At 37.8% G+C, this 16,918-nt stretch overlaps 1 protein-coding gene across 1 annotated transcript in view; it reads right to left on the reverse strand.

Annotated features, from left to right (window-relative positions):
* The window catches only part of LAMA2 (laminin subunit alpha 2), a 607,678-nt gene that overhangs the window by 387,895 nt on the left and 202,865 nt on the right, over window positions 1–16,918 (reverse strand). The window contains exon 4 of the mRNA XM_049695645.1: window positions 10,990–11,232. Coding sequence (XP_049551602.1) covers window positions 10,990–11,232 — 243 coding nt within the window. The remainder of the gene's footprint in view (window positions 1–10,989; window positions 11,233–16,918) is intronic.

Consider the following 16,918-nt stretch of genomic DNA (forward strand, 5'->3'; position numbering starts at 1 on the left):
CAGCAATACAATCCTACCTGAAGAAACAAGGAACATCTCAAATAAACAACCTAACCTTACACCTAAAGCAATTAGAGAAAGAAGGGAAAAAAATACCCAAAGTTAGCAGAAGGAAAGAAATCATAAAGATCAGATCAGAAATAAATGAAAAAGAAATGAAGGAAATAATAGCAAAGATCAATAAAACTAAAAGCTGGTTCTTTGAGAAGATAAACAAAATTGATAACCCATTAGCCAGACTCATCAAGAAAAAAAGGGAAAAGACTGAAATCAACAGACTTTGAAAAGAAAAAGGAGAAGTAACAACTGACACTGCAGAAATACAAAGGATCATGAGAGATTACTGCAAGCAACTATGTGCCAATAAAATGGACAACCTGGAAAAGTGGACAAATTCTTAGAAATGCACAACCTTCTGTGACTGAACCAGGAAGAAATAGAAAATATAAACAGACCAATCACAAGCACTGAAAGTGAACCTGTGATTAAAAATCTTTCAAGAAACAAAAGCCCAGGACCACTTGGCTTCACAGGCGAATTCTATTAAACATTTAGAGAAGAGCTAACACCTGTCCTTCTCAAACTCTTCCAAAATATAGCAGAGGGAGGAACACTCCCAAACTCATTCTACGAGGCCACCATCACCTTAATACCAAAACCAGGCAAAGATGTCACAAAGAAAGCTACAGGCCAATATCACTGATGAACATAGATGCAAAAACCCTCAACAAAATACTAGCAAACAGACTCCAATAGCACATTAAAAGGATCATACACCATAATCAAGTGGCGTTTATCCCAGGAATGCAAGGATTCTTCAACATATGCAAATCAATCAATGTGATACACCACAAAAACAAACTGAAGGAGAAAAGCCATATGATCATCTCAATAGATGCAGAAAAAGCTTTTGACAAAACTCAACACCCATGTATGATAAAAACCCTACAGAAAGTAGGCATAGAGGGAACTTGCCTCAACATAATAAAGGCCATATATGACATGCCCACAGCCAACATCGTTTTCAATGCTTAAAAACTGAAACCATTTCCTTTAAGATCAGGCACAAGACAAGGTTGTCCACTCTCACCACTATTATTCAACATAGTTTTGTAAGTTTTAGCCACAGCAATCAGAGAAGAAAAAGAAATAAAAGAAATCCAGATCAGAAAAGAAGAAGTAAAGCTGTCACTGTTTGCAGATGACATGATATTATACATAGAGAATCCTAAAGATGCTACCAGAAAACTACTTGAGATAATCAATGAATTTGGTAAAGTAGCAGGATACAAAATTCATGCACAGAAATCTCTTGCATTCTTATACACTAATGATGAAAAATCTGAAAGAGAAATTAAGGAAATACTCCCATTTACCATTGCAACACAAAGAATAAAAGTCCTAGGAAAAAACCTACTTAAGGAGACAAAAGACCTGTATGCAGAAAACTATAAGACATGGATGAAAGAAATTAAAGATGATAGAAACAGATGGAGAGATATACCATGTTCTTGGATTGGAAGAATCAACATTGTGAAAATGATTATACTACCCAAAGCAATCTACAGATTCAATGCAATCCCTATCAAACTACCAATGGCATTTTTTACAGAACTGGAACAAAAATTTTACAATTCGTACGGAAAAACAAAAGACCCCTTATAGCCAAAGCAATCTTGAGAAATGGAGCTGGAGTAATCAGGCTCCCTGACTTCCGACTATTCTACAAAGCTACAGTAAGCAAGACAGTATAGTACTGGCATAAAAACAGAAATGTAGATCAATGGAACAGATAGAAAGCCCAGAGATAAACCTAGGCACATATTGTAACCTTACCTTTGATATGGGAGGCAAGAATATACAATGGAGAAAAGACAGCCTCTTCAATAAGTGGTGCTGGGAAAACTGGATAGCTACATGTAGAAGAATGAAATTAGAACACTCCCTAACACCATACACAAAAATAAACTCAAAATGGATTAAAGACCTAAATGTAAGACCAGGCACTATAAAACTCGTAGAGGAAAACCTAGGCAGAACACTCTGTGACATAAATCACAGCAAGATCCTTTTTGACCCACATCCTAGAGAAATGGAAATAAAAACAAAAATAAACTAATGGGACCTAATGGAACCTAAAAGCTTTTGCACAGCAAAGGAAACTATAAACAAGACGAAAAGACAACCCTCAGAATGGGAGAAAATATTTGCAAATGGAGCAACTGTCAAAGGAATAATCTCCAAAACATATAAGCAGCTCATGCAGTTCAACATCGAAAAAACAAACAACCCAATCCAGAAATGGGCGGTAGACCTAAATAGACATTTCTCCAAAGAAATGGAGAAATTGCCAACAGATTGCCAACAAACACATGAAAGGATGCTCAACATCACTAATCATTAGAGAAAGGCAAATCAAAACTACAATGAGGTATCACCTCACACCAATCAGAATGGCCATCATCAAAAAATCTACAAACAATAAATGCTGGAGAGGGTGTGGAGAAAAGGGAACCCTCTTGCACTGTTGGTGGGAATGTAAATTGATACAGCCACTATGCAGAACAGTATGGAGGTTCTTTAAAAAACTAAAAATAGAACGACCATATGACCCAGCAATCCCACTACTGGGCATATACCCTGAGACAGCCATGATTCAAAAAGAGTCATGTACTACAATATTCATTGCAGCACTATTTACAATAGCCAGGACATGGAAGCAACCTAAGTGTCCATCGACAGATGAATGGATAAAGAAGATATGGCACATATATTCAATGGAATATTACTCAGCCATAAAATGAAAAGAAATTGAGTTATTTGTAGTGAGGTGGATGGACCTAGAGTCTGTCATTCAGAGTGAAGTAAGTCAGAAAGAGAAAAACAAATACTCTATGCTAACACATATATATGGAATCTAAAAAAGAAATAAAGGGTTCTGATGAACCCAGCGGCAGGACAGGAATAAAGACGCAGATATAGAGAATGGACTTGAGGATACAGGGTGGGGCAAGGGTAAGCTGGGATGAAGTAAGACAGTAGCACTGACATGTATACACTGCCAAATTTAAAATAGATAGCTAATGGGAAGCGGTTGCATGGCACAGGGAGATCAGCTCGGTGCTCTGTGACCACCTAGAGGGGTGCGATAGAGAGGGTGGGAGGGAGATGCAAGAGGGAGGAGATATGGGGATATATGTATATGTATAGCTGATTCACTTTGTTATAAAGCAGAAACTAACACACCATTGTAAAACAATTATACTCCAATAAAGATGTTAAAAAATGTGATCCAAATAAGGAAAAAAGTGAATTATGGATTTTATGTGTGTGTAATTCCAATACATTTCAAGTGCTCTGTATATTCCAACTGGAGTTGAAATAAGCTGGGGGTTTTTTTGGAGGAAGCCACATAAACCTCATTGTATTGAGGCACTTTCACCTTGTTGCTCCAGGTACTAACTGGCTCCATGTTGGTCAATGCAAGAACTATTTTTAGAGGAAGGAAATCTGAAACCCCCATAAATTATTTCCCTAAATCTCTATTCAAAACCAATACAAATTAGTGATACCCTGATGCTTCTCCTTAAGGGAGCAACTCCAAGGGTAATTGAGAAAGGCTCGTTCCTCATTTCCATCCCTGCATTTTCACACAAACTCACACATGCAATCATGCCATACCGTGAACAATATCACATCAAAGAAGGTTCTCAGAAACAGTTTTTTTTACACAGTGTTGGGTTTGTTTCTTCATTTTCCAGTATTTGCAATTCTAAGGATCATCATAATGTCAGGTGATATAAGGAGGGAGAAAAAATTCTGTCTGTATATGTAAAATTCTGTCACATAGGAAATGAAAATAATATCAAAGCTCCACACACAGTTTAAAGGAAAAAAAGGTGTCTTCAAGAATTAATGATGGCTGCTCCAGGGAATTTATACAAGCCTGCCATGTTTCAAAAGCAGAATCAAAGTGAATCTAAGTTCCAACTGAGTTGCAGTCCTGAAGAGCTGCGAAGTGTTGTAGTAAAAAAAAGAGGAAATCATATGTGAATAACTTAAAGGTCTCTGTATGAGGAAACTGAAGTAAAAATTAATATGGTAACTATGAATATTATTTAGCAGTCTAGTGACAATCCAAAGAAATTTAAAGCAATAATCCCAGTCACAGAAAGGGGAGAGTCTCATATAACAGAAACACATTTACTACAATTTTAATTCTAGGAGCCCTAAAGCAGTGCCATCCATACAGCCCCATTCTTGTCAATATCAATGTGATTCTCCTCTCCCAGCCGCTCCTTTAACCATCTATAACTTAGTGACAGCTCAAAGTTTATTTACTAAACTCAAACTCACCCACAGATTCGGTCCACCAAAGCCAATCATGTTTTCTGTCAGAAAAGTAAGCCTCTTTCTTCAGTTAGAAGGAGTTAGAATGTCTGATACGCTTTCCCTAAATAACTAATGATCTGTTCTTCTCCAGGGTTTGGGAAAGCTGGAAATATCTGAACAATGAGCCAAAAGGAGGGGTATCAAAATCACCAGGAGTACTTGTTTAACATATACATAGAGCTTCCTGAGCCTTTCCCAAACCTACTGAATTAAAAACCCTGGTCCCAGAAATAGCTATCTTTCAAATGATCCCAGTGATTGCCAAGTAAAGCCAAGTTTGGGAGGAGCCATGGCTGCAATCATAGTTCACAGTGGTTGCCTCCAAGTGGTGGTTCTTGTTAGCAGTTCTAAATAGCATCCAGGGGCAAGTGCTTTCAGCAGAGGCAGCACTCGGGCTGATAGCAGCTCTGGTTGGAATTGGCTCCCTGTGGCACTGCTGGAGAAGTACATCTTTGCAGCTGTATCCACCAAAGTTTTTGTCTTTGGCTGCCCTCAAAGTAATGGAGGCCCCCTGCGGTCTGTTACTACATACTACACAACTATTCTGGAGCGTAGGATCATTCTCTCAAGGCAAGGCAAGCGGGTTCCTGCTGAGCCCTCTCTTGGCACTGCTGATGCAAAATCACCTTTCTAAAATGAAACTCTTGGAAAGTTTTGCTCCAAGTCTCCTTCTGTTTACACCCTGGATAACAACATACTAGGCCATACTATTATGACCATTGCCTCCATTGCCCTCTATTATTTTTCCTCTGCCAGTCCTGAGACTTGATTATCTCATAGCTCAGTAAATTTCTCTTCTCCCTTTGGGTGCAAGCCCAGGATGCTAGCCTGCAGGACTACTCTCCTTCTTGGATGCAGTTGAACCCAGTCATCTAGGGGACTGGGTATGTGCCATTCTGGTGAATCCACATGACTAACATTTGTTGATCTCTTGCAGGCAATGTGAGGTGGAGGACAGAGAATGGACCAGGCTAGAGGGTGGAGGCCAAAAAGTGGCGGTGGCTGTAGCAACAAATAAAACTGAAGAAATAAGCAGAGATGATGCTGTTAAGACTCAAGAGGTCAGAAGGAAAGGCTAAATGGTCTCCAGTGATAATATGGACAGAGGAGAGCGCTGAAGTTTGGATACAGATGTCAAAGTCAAGGATATGATATCCTTGAATTCCTAAGGTATTCACCTAAGGTATCTTTCAGCTCTAAAATGATGTACTTTTCACCTGAAATATGATACCTTGGAATGTTCCAAAAGTTATGGCACATGTCTCTAAAACTCTACAGACAAGTAATAATGTAATAAACCTTAGACTCAATAGATTTGATGTTAGTCACAGAAGACTATTTTCTATTAATGTTCTATACCTATAACATAAACATTATTACTTAGTGTGTTATAATTGAGACATGTTTATTTCATAATGCCTTGCTGCACAGGTGAGTCTTAAAAATACTCTGCTCTTATTTTTCTTATTCTCTGACTTAAATTTATATTTAAAGGGTATTATGAAGATCTGGAAGCAAATGATCATTCAATGCTTAGTCAAAAATATACATTTCAAATCATGGTGAATATTTAGATATTGCTGTCTAAAATAAAATCCTATCTAGAAGACAGTAAAACTTATAAACCAATAAGGAGGACATAGGAGATGTGCATATAAAAATAAATATGAGTGATGCAATAAGAAAGTTGTTTCACCTCTGTGGTATTCTTCCCCCAAACCCAGTAGCCCAGTCTAATCATGACTCAAAATGACTAACATGTTACAAAAAACTTGACCAGTACTCTTAAAAGTGATTAAGGCCAAGGAAAACAAGAGACGATTAAGAAATTGTCATGGATTAGAAGAGACTAAGGGGACACGATGCAATAAATGCAGTGTAGTATCCCAACTTGGATCCCAGAAGAGAAAAAAAAAAAGACATTAATGATAACATGAATTAAATCTGAATAAATCTGTGGTTTAGGTAATAGAGTATCAATATTAATTTCTTATTTTGACAAATGAATGGTAATTATGTAAGATATTATCCTTAGGGGGAACTGGGTAAAAGGGACATGCAAATTCTCTGTCCTCTTCTTACATTTATGTAAATATAAAATGATTCCAGAATAAAAAGTCTTTAAACAGTGCATATGAGACTATGCTTCTGTTTATAGTAAATTATATAATTAGTGCTAACACTGTCAATGATAACAACTAGACCAACTGGACAAAATATATAAAAACATTTATGTAAAGCCATATGACAGCTATCAGGAAGATAAAGAATCAACTTCTCAATATCAAGGAGAAGACTGATGTCTATAGAGATAATTAGTGTATTGTGACAGCTTTTGTCCTGTGGACATTTCCCTGTTCAGAAGACATGGCTCAGAGACTGAGCAGTGCTTTGACAGTCTTGCTGTACTAGGAGGACAAAAGTTGGATTCCGGAACTTGTATGGGTGAGACTTAGGTAAATTCCACACACTTTAGTTTGGACTTCAAAGACAGGAAGCCTAGAATGGGGATAAACTAGAATTAAATCAGCTGTCATGGGAGTTCAGCACAGCTTTGAGGCATCTAAGTATCCCAGAAATTGGATTAAGATGATCCATATTGCCATTGCCTGGCAGAAGCATCAGAAGATCCTCATAAGGTAAAGACAATTTCTTAGGCCTAAATTATTTCTACACACAGTTTTTCAAATACAACTTCTGATATGTAAAAATAATCAAGAATGTGAGGATACGATACAGCATAGGAAATAACTGGCAAATGAAACAGAATTAAAATATATTCACAAAGGCCAGATATTAGAATTATAAAATGAGAACTCAAATAATTGTTACTTTATGCTCAAGGAGATAAAAATAGAATATTGAAAATTTGAATATAATTTTATTATTAAAAATTCAATAGGTATATAAAAATTTGATATAAAACTAGATACCAAACTATTTTAAATGAACCAAAGAGAAATTCTAGAACTGAAAAATATAATACCTGAAATTAAGAATCTTATGATTGGTTTCAACAGTAGTTTTTACATAGCTGAAGAGAGACATCGTGAACTCAAAGTAAGCAAGAAGAAAATATCTAGAATGAAGGACAGAAAGCCAAAAGGATGACTATAAATAAAAGAGAGTGTAAGACGCATAGTGTATACTGTGAGAAGTTCTAAATTATTCTAAATCATATTTATAGAAGAGAGATAATGGGGAAGAAGCAATATTTGGAGAGTTAGTGGCTGAATTAGTTCTTGAACTGATGAAAGACATCACTCTGCAGATATACCAACCAAATAAATCCCAATCTAGAAAATAGAAAGCTATCATCTATAGCAACACTGCCCAATAGAACTTTAGGCAATGATAGAAATGATCTATTCTGTGCAATCCAGTGTGGTAGCTGCTAGTCACATGTGGCTATTGAGCACTTGAAGTGTGGCTGTGCAACTGAGAAACTGAATTTTAATTTCATTTGAATTAATTGAAATATAAATTTAATAACCACATATGTCTAATAAAGATTGTAATGGGCAGTGCAGATCTGGAGCATCATAGTAAAACTAGTGAAAAACAAAGATAAAAATCTTTAAAGAAATAAAAGACTTTACAAAGGACAATTATTAAATAGTTACCTTTTCCACATAAACAATGGAAACCAGAAGACAATAAAATATGCCAAAAAACAATAAGAAACCTACAATTCTATACCCAACAAAAATATCCTTCAACAATGGAGGTGAAGTCTTGTTATATGCCTAGTTTAAGTCATAGGGCATATTAGAGATGAATTTGCATATTGCCTTTGAAACTTTTGAGATACTAAGAAACTTTTGTTTCTGTTTCCCTGTACTCTGAGAATTCATCTTCTCAATATGGCTCCTTTGGCTCACCCAGATGGACGTTACCACTTTCTGTACACACTTCTGCTGTGGCATTTATACTATCATTTTGCATTTACTGGTTTACATATTTGGTTTTTACTTGAATGTCACTTCTCTGGGAAGTTCTGAACATAAGCACCTAGTAATTAGATTTCAGATGGTACTCAAAAGTGAATCATTTTAAAACTGAAATTTAATAAGATTTATTTCATAGTCACTTGTCTGGGAAATATTGGAGACAAGCATCCAAAAATTATTCCCACATGTTATATTGTAGTTGATATCCAAAACTATTACTTTAGAACTGAAAGATGCCTTAGGACAATTTATATATAAAACTAATTCATGTATTAAAGAAATTCAAACTCAGAGATTAAGTGACCTGCCCAACATCCCACAAAAACAAGAGCCAGAAGCAGAGCCCAGTCTTCCAGTCCTATGTACATTCTTCTATATCATGATATCTCAGGATTAAGAATCTTTCTACTTTAATGGATCCAGCATATCTATCTCTATATCTCTTCTAAACCATTATTTGAGTTTAGCTATTACCAACTTTTTAAAAAAAATCGACTTCCAGTCTTCAGTCTGAAAGAAACACTAACCTAGGAGTCAGGGGACCTGGATTCTTATCTCAGCTTTGTCACCAGTGGATCTGGGAGTCTTGGGAGATTATCACCTACCTTTGCTGGACCTGTTCATTCCAAAAAGTAATACGTTTCACAGCATAATATATAAAATGAAGCAGATATTCTAGGAGAGGTCTGAATTTAATTCATATTCTTAAATACTATCATTCTACATCAAATATTTTGAATTTACTTTCTGTTCCTCACCTCATCCACTTTCCAATGAGAGAAAAATAGACTTAAAAAAGCATGTCACAGAGAAAGTTGAATAAGTTGTTCTTAAAAGTCACCATCAATGATTAGTTTTTAGTGAATGTCTAATACAGCATAGCCAGTTAAACACAAACAAATAGAATGTGTGTTTGTTCCATGTTGGCAAGTTGACACGGTCTAAAGGATGGAGAACCACCATCATTGTAGGGAGAGCATGCTTCAGGGATATACATGTAACTTGTATGTTACACATCTATCTGGGTACATTTTACATTGTTCAACAAATTTCTGAATTAGACCATTTTTTTAAAGGTAAAGAATAGCTTTATAAATATTAGATAATTATTGGTTCTGGGTAAACATTGGATCCAGGAGAAAAATAATACAAATTCAACTCAAATATAGTCTCTCTGCACTCCTCCGTACTCCCATATCCTCAGGCCAATCTGGCCAGGACTTTGGATGCCTCTGGGCACAAAGCAGGTTGAACAGCTGTTTGACTCACTGCTTTTGACTCCTTGTCATTTGGCAGATTGGAATCTCTGCTGAGAGCACCATTTGGATTTCTTTTCGCCCAAAACTGATATTTTTGAACATGAAATTGAAATATAGTGAGGCACTGGTATACATTCATAGAATAATAGTGCCAAAAGAGAGTGTGATAGATTTATGTCAAAACTCTAACTTGCCCCCAGAAGTGTTTAAAGAGATAACCCTAGATTGGTGGAGGTGGGCATGATAGTGTATGAATATGGATTTTCTGAAACTGTGAATATAAAAAATGATACCAGCTTTAGGTGTGTGAACTGGTGAGAAGAGAATATCAGACATGAATATAAATAGAGATGTATACAAACAGGTAGGAAAAAAAGAGCTAGGCCATATATACTGAAGGGAGACTGATTAGGGAAATATAACTAGAGAATCCAAAAAAGTCACTAAGTCTAGGTTTGGGTATTTGAGAGAAGGCTACTAATACTACGACTACGACTACCAACAAAAACAACAATCTCAATAGTTGTTATTATTAACAAGAGCAACAAAAATAGTTAATGCTTACAAAGCAATAGTGTATATGTCTGTCAGCATTGTTCTAATGTTTTAAACATAATAATTCATTTAATCTTCTTGACAATCATAAGAAATAAGAACTATTGTTATTGTTTCCAATTTATGGGAGATGAAACTAAGGCACAGAGAATTTAAGTCACTGATTCAAGATCACACAGCTGGTAGAGGTGAAGTCATGGTTTGACTCTGTGGCTGAAAAGCAATGAATGAATCTAAAATCTTACCCATACAAAAACAATGCTACGGAGAAATTGAACGCTTTTGAATTAAGCATATAATAGGCAAAGCCTGAACAAAGGAAAGGAACCCCACTGCAGCACTATGTGGTGACAGCAGAAAAACATACAAAAACTGACAAAATTTCCTTCTCTTTAGGTCCTTCAGGTGAATTATATTTCTTCCCAAATTTACCTCTTTTGTCCCCATCTTCAGACCAGAGTACACACAGATCTAGACCTTCTTTTAAGGTCTCAATCCTCCTCCAATTATTAGCAAACCACAGTGTTAGAAAAGTCTCTTTATATTTAAAATTAAAGTCTCTTTATATTTAAAATTAATCACTGACTTTCCAACTTAAGCCCATTTCCTCTTCTCTGATCTTTATTGGAAATGGGAGATAACACACTAGAGGAAGGCAGTTAAAATTCTAATCACTTTCAGTTTTTCCCTTTTACTTAATAACTTATTTAAAATGTACTTCTGCTAAATCCTATTTTAAAATCTCCCTGACATTATGACTGATATATTCTAGTTTTTATGACAGGCCTATTTTGGCACCTTAAATGTACTGAGGGTGAGTTTTCTCATCTTACCTCTCCGTTTTCTAAGGGGTGTATCTTGGAATAAAATGAAGTGCAGATGACCTCATCGTCTTTGGCGTATGATGGTGGTCCAGTGCGGGGATGAATATTGTAGAGTGTTAGGCACTCTGTGTCCGTCACAGCATGATACTGCCAGGGCTTATAATCAACATCATCAAGTGAGCGTTCCAAAATCCAGTTTCCAGGCCGAGGGGAATTAGCTGCTTTCACAATCACATACGCAATCTGGAACACCTAGGGAAGAGTGACAACAACAACATGTAACTCTGAATTCCAAAGTGTTCTCACTATTACATATCAAATATAAGGCCTACCTAAGGCTACAACAGATTTTATTCAGATATTATTCCATAACCCTATGATATTCTCTAAAAATATATTTACTGTTACATATTCATATTTCATACCTTTTGGCTAAGATGAGATGTTCCATTTTGTGGATTTTAGTTCTCTAATAACTCATTAACATCATTTCACGTAATTTTTGAAGTTCTATTATAATCACAATCAGTTAAAACATTTATTACATACCAATTTACTCACCTTACTCTGTTGGAAATTATAATATATGAGTTAGAAATTCCATGTGTGGATAGTGCTTGATAGATTAGAAAACAGTTACTTATGTCACCTAATCCTCAGACAAGTACCATCCGTTACTGTGGTACAGCAAAAACAACATAGTGATTCAGAGGCACAACCTTGTATTCAAATTGTGGTCCCAGCATTTCTGTGACCTCGGGCAGATTATTTTACTTTGTCAACTCCTAGCTCCCTTATCTGCAAATTAGGGTCAATAATAAGTACATTAAGTACACTACTGAGAGACAATTTAGATTAAATGAGATAATGTATGCAAAATACCTAGCAAAAGGCTTGGCTATAAATACTCAATAAATGTCATTTCCTTTACATCCCCAAATAGAAAATAACGGGGAGGAAATTCTAGTACATGCAGACAACTGTTTGAAACTGGAACATATTCAATGAAGGGTTTCTGTACCTTCTGTATAAGAGGTAAACATGTGTTAAAGAAAAGGAAAATAAAGGCATCAAGTGACCGTAAATCAACAGAGTGACAATTGAGGGAAATATGGCAATCCTCTATGTTCAAATCTACATAATATTTGAAGAGGTAAAAAATAAATATTCTGGATATTTTGCGATGGTCCATATGTGTCTTTACCAATTCAATCCAAAAGAACAATGCACAAACATTACCGAATGACATTTATTTGCAATGTCCTGGGTAGAAAGGTAGATACAAACTAGTTTAAGTTATTGTCCCACCATCTATGAATTGATAATATATTGTAATAATGAGATATATAATGAGTACACTAATAATAAAGCAGTGGTATATCTTCTTTTTAGTAAATTCAGTGAGGTACAAGGAGCTTGTCAACCCTAAGCTCTGGGTGATTGGGGTCATTGAAAGGATACAACTGGAGGACAAATCTGCTAAAATGTGATTAAGGGTCTGCTTAGAAGGGAGCTTGAAAGGAATGTTCTGAAAATAAACCTTACTTGCTACATAGTTTTGACATGAGACTTTCAGGAATACATCTACACTGTCTATGGTACACTTTAAGGGACTTAATTTAAAAATATGAAAGGTTGATATATAAGACGTAAGACAGGAGACCTTCAAGATGGCAGAGGAGTAAGACGTGGAGATCACCTTCCTCCCCACAAATACATCAGAAATACGTCTACATGTGGAACAACTCCTACAGAACACCTACTGAACGCTGGCAGAAGACCTCAGACTTCCCAAAAGGCAAGAAACTCCCCACGTACCTGGGTAGGGCAAAAGAGAAAAGAAAAAAAAGAGACAAAAGAATAGAGATGGGACCTGAACCTCGGGGAGGGAGCTGTGAAGGAGGAAAAGTTTCCACACACTAGGAAACCCCTTCACTGGCAGAGACGGTGGGTGGCGGGGCGGGGCGGGGTGGGTAGCTTCGGAGCCACAATGGAGAGCGCAGCTACAGGGGTGCAGAGGGCAAAGCGGAGAGATTCCCGCACAGAGGATCAGTGGTGACCAGCATTCACCAGCCTGAGAGGCTCGTCTGCTCACCCACCAGGATGGATGGGGGCTGGGAGCTGAGGCTCGGGCTTCGGAGGTCAGATCCCAGGAGAGGACTGGGGTTGGCTGCGTGAACACAGCCTGAAGGGGGCTAGTGCGCCACAGCTAGCTGGGACAGAGTCCAGGAAAACGTCTGAAACTGCCTAAGAGACCACTGTTTCAGGGTGCACGAGGAGACTGGATTGAGAGTACCGCCAAAATGAGCTCGAGACGAGCTCGAGACGGGTGCGAGCCACGGCTATCAGCACAGACACCAGAGCTGGGAATGAAATGCTAAGGCTGCTGCTGCAGCCACCAAGAAGCCTGTGTGCAAGTACAAGTCACTATCCACAACTCCCCTCCTGGGAGCCTGTGCAGCCCGCCACTGCCAGGGTCCCGGGATCCAGGGACAACTTCCCTGGGAGAACACATGCCATGCCTCACGCTGTTGCAACGTCATGCCGACATCGGCTACCGTAGGCTCGCCCCACACTCTGCACCCTTCCCTCCCCCCAGCCTGAGTGAGCTAGAGCGCCCGAATCAGCTGCTCTTTTAACCCCCTCCTGTCTGGGCGGAAACAGATGCCCTCAGGTGACCTACATGCAGAGGTGGGGCCAAATCCAAAGCTGAACCCCAGGAGCTGTGCAAACAAAGAAGAGAAAGGGAAATTTCTCCCAGCAGCCTCAGGAGCAGCTGATTAAATCTCCACAATCAACTTGATGTACCCTGCAACTGTGGAATACCTGAACAGACAACGAATCATCCCAAAATTGAGGCAGTTGCCTTTGAGAGCAACTGTAGACTTGGGGCTTGATGCGACAGACTGGTTTCTGGTTTTATGTTTATCTTAGTTTAGTATTTAGAGTTTATTATCACTGGTAGATTTGTTTATTGATTTGGTTGCTCTCTTCCTTTTGTTTTTTAATGTATAGATATATATTTTTTTATATATTTTCCTTTTTCTCTTTTTGTGAATGTGTATGTGTATGCTTCTTTGTGTGATTTTGTCTGTATAATTTGCTTTTACCATTTGTCCTAGGGTTCTGCCTGTCCTTTTTTTTGTTTTGTTTTGTTTTGTTTTGTATAGTTTTTAGTGCTTGTTATCATTGGTGGATTTGCTTTTTGGTTTGGTTGCTCTCTTCTTTCTTTTTAATTACATTTTAATTTTTTTAATTTTTAATAATTAAAAAAATTCATTTAATTCTTTTTCTTTTATTTTCTCTCTTTCTTTCTTTCTTTCTTCTCCCTTTTCTTCTGTGCCATGTGGCTGACAGGGTCCTGGTGCTCCAGCCAGGTGTCTCTGAGGTGGGAGAGCTGAGCTCAGGACATGAGTCCACCTGAGACCTCCCAGCTCCATGTAATATCAAACGGCAAAACCGCTCCCAGAGATCTCCATCTCAACGCTAAGACCCAGCTCTGGGCTTCCCTGGTGGTGCAGTGGTTAAGAATCCGCCTGTCAATGCAGGGGACACGGGTTCGAGATCTGGTCCGGGAAGATCACCCATGCTGAGGAGCAACTAAGCCGATATGCCACAACTAATGAGCCTGCGCTCTAGAGCCCGCAAGCCACAACTACTGAGCCTGCATGCCAAAACTACTGGAGCCCATGTGCCTAGAGCCCATGCTCTGCAACAAGAGAAGCCACCACAATGAGAAGACCGCACACTACAATGAAGAGTAGCCCCCGCTCTCCACAACTAGAGAAAGCCCGAACGTAGCAATGAAGACCCAATGTAGCCAAAAATAAATAAAATAAAAATAAATTTAAAAAAAAAAAAGACCCAGCTCCACTCAATGACCCATAAGTGACAGTGCTGGACACCCTATGCCAAACAACTAGAAAGGCAGGAACACAACCCCACCCATTGGCAGAGAGGCTGCTAAAATCATAATAAGATCACAAACACCCCAAAACAAAACACCAAGCGCAGTCCTGCCCACCAGAAAGATAAGACACAGCCTCATCCACAAGAACAAAGGCACTAGTCCCCTCTACTAGGAAGCGTACAAACCCACTGAACCAACCTTAGCCACTGGGGGCAGACACCAAAAACAATGGGAACTACAGACCTGCATCCTGCAAAAAGGAGACATCAAACACAGTAAGTTAAGCAAAATGAGAAGACAGAGAAACAAACAGAAGAAGGAGCAAAGTAAAAACCCACCAGACCAAACTAATGAAAAGGAAATAGGCAGTCTACCTGAAAAAGAATTCAGAATAATGATAGTAAACATGATCCAAAATATTGGAAATAGAATGGAGAAAATACAAGAAACGTTTAACAAGGATCTAGAAGAACTAAAGAGCAAACAAACAATGATGAACAACATAATAAATGAAATTAAAAATGCTCTAGAAGGAATCAATAGCAGAATAACTGAGGCAGAAGAACATATAAGTGACCTGGAAGACAAAATAGTGGAAATAACTACTGCAGAGCAGAATAAAGCAAAAAGAATGAAAAGAATTGGGGACAGTGGTAGAGACCTCTGGGACAACACTAAACCCACCAACATTCGAATTATAGGGGTCCCAGAAGAAGAAGAGAAAAAGAAAGGGACTGAGAAAATATCTGAAGAGACTGTAGTTGAAAACATACCTAATATGGAAAAGGAAATAGTCAATCAAGTCCAGGAAGCACAGAGACCCCATACAGGATAAATCCAAGGAGAAACACGCCAATACACATAGTAATCAACCTATTAAAAATTAAATACAAAGAAAAAATATTAAAAGCAGCAAGGGAAAAGCAACAAATAAAATACAACGGAATCCCCATAAGGTTAACAGCTGATCGTTCAACAGAAACTCTGCAAGCCAGAAGGGAGTGGCAGGACATATTTAAAGTGATGAAAGGGAAAAGCCTACAACCAAGATTACTCTACCCAGCAAGGATCTCATTCAGATTCGATGGAGAAATTAAAACCTTTACAGACAAGAAAAAGCTAAGAGAATTCAGTACCACCAAATCAGCTTTATAACCAATGCTAAAGGAACTACTCTAGGCAGGAAAGCACAAGGAAAGAAAAAGACCTACAAAAACAAACTTAAAACAATAGAATTCAACACTCAAATCAATAGAATTAAAAATAAAAAAGAAGTAAAAACTGACACTGCAGAAATACAAAGGATCATGAGAAATTACTACAAGCAACTATATGCCAATAAAATGGACAACCTGGAACAAATGGACAAATTCTTAGAAAAGCACAACCTTCCAAAACTGAAACAGGAAGAAACAGAAAATATCAACAGACCAATCACAAACACTGAAATTGAAACTGTGGTTAAAAATCTTCCCAGAAACAAAAGCCCAGGACCAGATGGCTTCACAGGTGAATTCTATCAAACATTTAGAGAAGAGCTAACACCTATCTATCTGAAACACTTCCAAAATATAGCAGAGGGAGAAACACTCCCAAACTCATTCTATGAGGCCACCATCACCCTGATACCAAAACCAGGCAAAGATGTCACAAAGAAAGAAAACTATACCCCAATATCACTGATGATCATAGATGCAAAAATCCTCAACAAAATACTAGCAAACAGAATCCAACAGCACAATAAAAGAATCAAACCCCACAATCAAGTAGGGTTTATCCCAGGAATGCAAGGATTCTTCAATATACGCAAATCAGTCAATGTGATACATCATATTAATAAATTGAAGGAGAAAAACCATATGATCATCTCAATAGATGCAGAAAAAGCTTTTGACAAAATTCAACACCGATTTATGATAAAAAACCTGCAGAAAGTAGGCATAGAGGGAACTTACCTCAAAAAAATAAAGGCCACATATGACAAACCCACAGCCAACATCGTTCTCAATGGTGAAAAACTGAAACCAT

The sequence above is a fragment of the Orcinus orca genome, chromosome 12 (genome assembly GCF_937001465.1).
Source record: "Orcinus orca chromosome 12, mOrcOrc1.1, whole genome shotgun sequence".
Lineage (NCBI taxonomy): Eukaryota > Metazoa > Chordata > Mammalia > Artiodactyla > Delphinidae > Orcinus > Orcinus orca.